Source organism: Pinus tabuliformis, chromosome 2_1 (genome assembly GCF_031772625.1).
Source record: "Pinus tabuliformis cultivar Carrire ecotype Pingquan chromosome 2_1, CPIR1, whole genome shotgun sequence".
NCBI lineage: Eukaryota > Viridiplantae > Streptophyta > Pinopsida > Pinales > Pinaceae > Pinus > Pinus tabuliformis.
The window spans coordinates 61,754,008-61,755,601 of NC_142299.1; the positions used below are offsets into that span (position 1 = coordinate 61,754,008).

The 1,594-nt window shown below is 40.0% G+C and overlaps 1 protein-coding gene across 1 annotated transcript; it reads left to right on the top strand.

Annotated features, from left to right (window-relative positions):
- The first annotated feature begins 273 nt into the window (after positions 1 to 273).
- On the top strand, positions 274 to 807 carry LOC149198777 (putative AMP deaminase). The gene has a single exon (XM_089400356.1). The coding sequence runs from the start codon at positions 274 to 276 to the stop codon at positions 805 to 807; it is 534 nt and encodes a 177-aa protein (XP_089256482.1).
- Positions 808 to 1,594: the final 787 nt, after the last annotated feature.

Genomic DNA, 1,594 nt, shown 5'->3' on the forward strand with positions numbered 1-1,594 from the left:
CGAGGATGTAAAGTCTCTATCTTGCGGTTTCTGCTGAGAAAGAATGGGTAGTCGAGGAGTTGTTCGATAAGAAGGACCACAAACGGGCAGACATCCATGTGGAAAATAGAGAAGTTACCTGAGAGGCGCAGAGGATTCGATCTATGGATGAACATACAGAGAATAGGATGAGAAAGGCCGTCAGGCAGAGGATTCTCAGCGTGGGAAGAGATCATTTGAATTTCATACGCACAGGCACTTACAGCAACGACAATCGAGGTGGTTGGCTTTGATATGGTAGATGATGAAAGTAAACCTGAAAGGCGTCCCACAAAGCACATGCAAACCCCAGCTCAGTGGACAAATGATTTCAATCCTGCTTTTTCATATTATGCTTACTATTGCTATGCAAATTTGTACACACTCAATAAGCTGCGTGAATCTAAAGGAATGTCAAAAATTAAATTTCGTCCTCACTGTGGCAAGGCTGGTGATATTGATCGCTTGGTAGCTGCGTTCCTGTTGATTCACAATATTGCACATGGAAATAATCTTAGGAAGTCTCCTACTTTGCAATATTTATTTTATCTTTCCCAGATTGGTTTGGCCATGTCCCCTTTGAGCGACAATTCATTATTTCTGGATTATCACCGAAATCCTTTTCCCATGTTTTTTGCACATGGCTTCAATGTTTCCCTTTCAACAGACGATCTATTACGAATTCATTTGACAAAAGAAACTCTTGTGGAGGAATACAGTGTTGCTGCTCAGGTTTGGAAGCTCAGTGCTTGTGATCTTTGTGGAATTGCTCGTAATGTTGTCTACTAGTCTGATTTCTCTCACGCGTACAAGGATCCCAGAAATGAAGAAGAATACTGATCAAGGGAAAGAACAAAGAAAATTTGTATCTACCTATGAAAAATATCCAGAGGCAGAATCTTCAAGTTACCGAAAGAAGAGACCTTTCCATGATTATAGTTCAGGCAGAGTCTAGATTTCAGGCTTATCAATTGATAATGGATCGGATCATGTGCTTGGACAACGGTCTGAGAAATGGGTGTCTTACATAAGAATTAGCAGTCCTTCTAAGGGAAAGAGGCGCAGTAATCTGCTATATGATGATGATTTTGTGGTGGAAATATTGGGTCTTCAGTCTGTAGGATATCAAACTGAAACAATTGGCACCAGAGAAGCTGAGTCATCTTTAAGTGATTTGGCAACAGAAAGGTGTTGCTCTAAGTTGTGTCAAATTTTGTTTAGTTTCAGTATTTTAAAAGGCATGTAGACCCTGTTATGCATATGCAAGGTAAAAAAGAGTTTTGAAATCAGGTGGCAGAGCAGTTAAGATCTCAGGAGAAAGTGAAATTGTTTAAAACAGTTTCGCAGCGCGCTACGAAACTGCGAAACTGCTGTAGGTGTGTTTTTGAAACGCATATAACAGTTTGATGGCAGAATCAAAATTTTGTGAAGGGAACACCTCAGTGACATAAAGGGGATTAAAGGAAGCTTCTACAGCCAGTCAACATATGCCATGTGTACCTTTAACAAAAGGTGAAATCTTTTAACCTAAGTTTGGAGTTTTCGGTCATAAAGCCACTTTATTTTTGGTGATTAG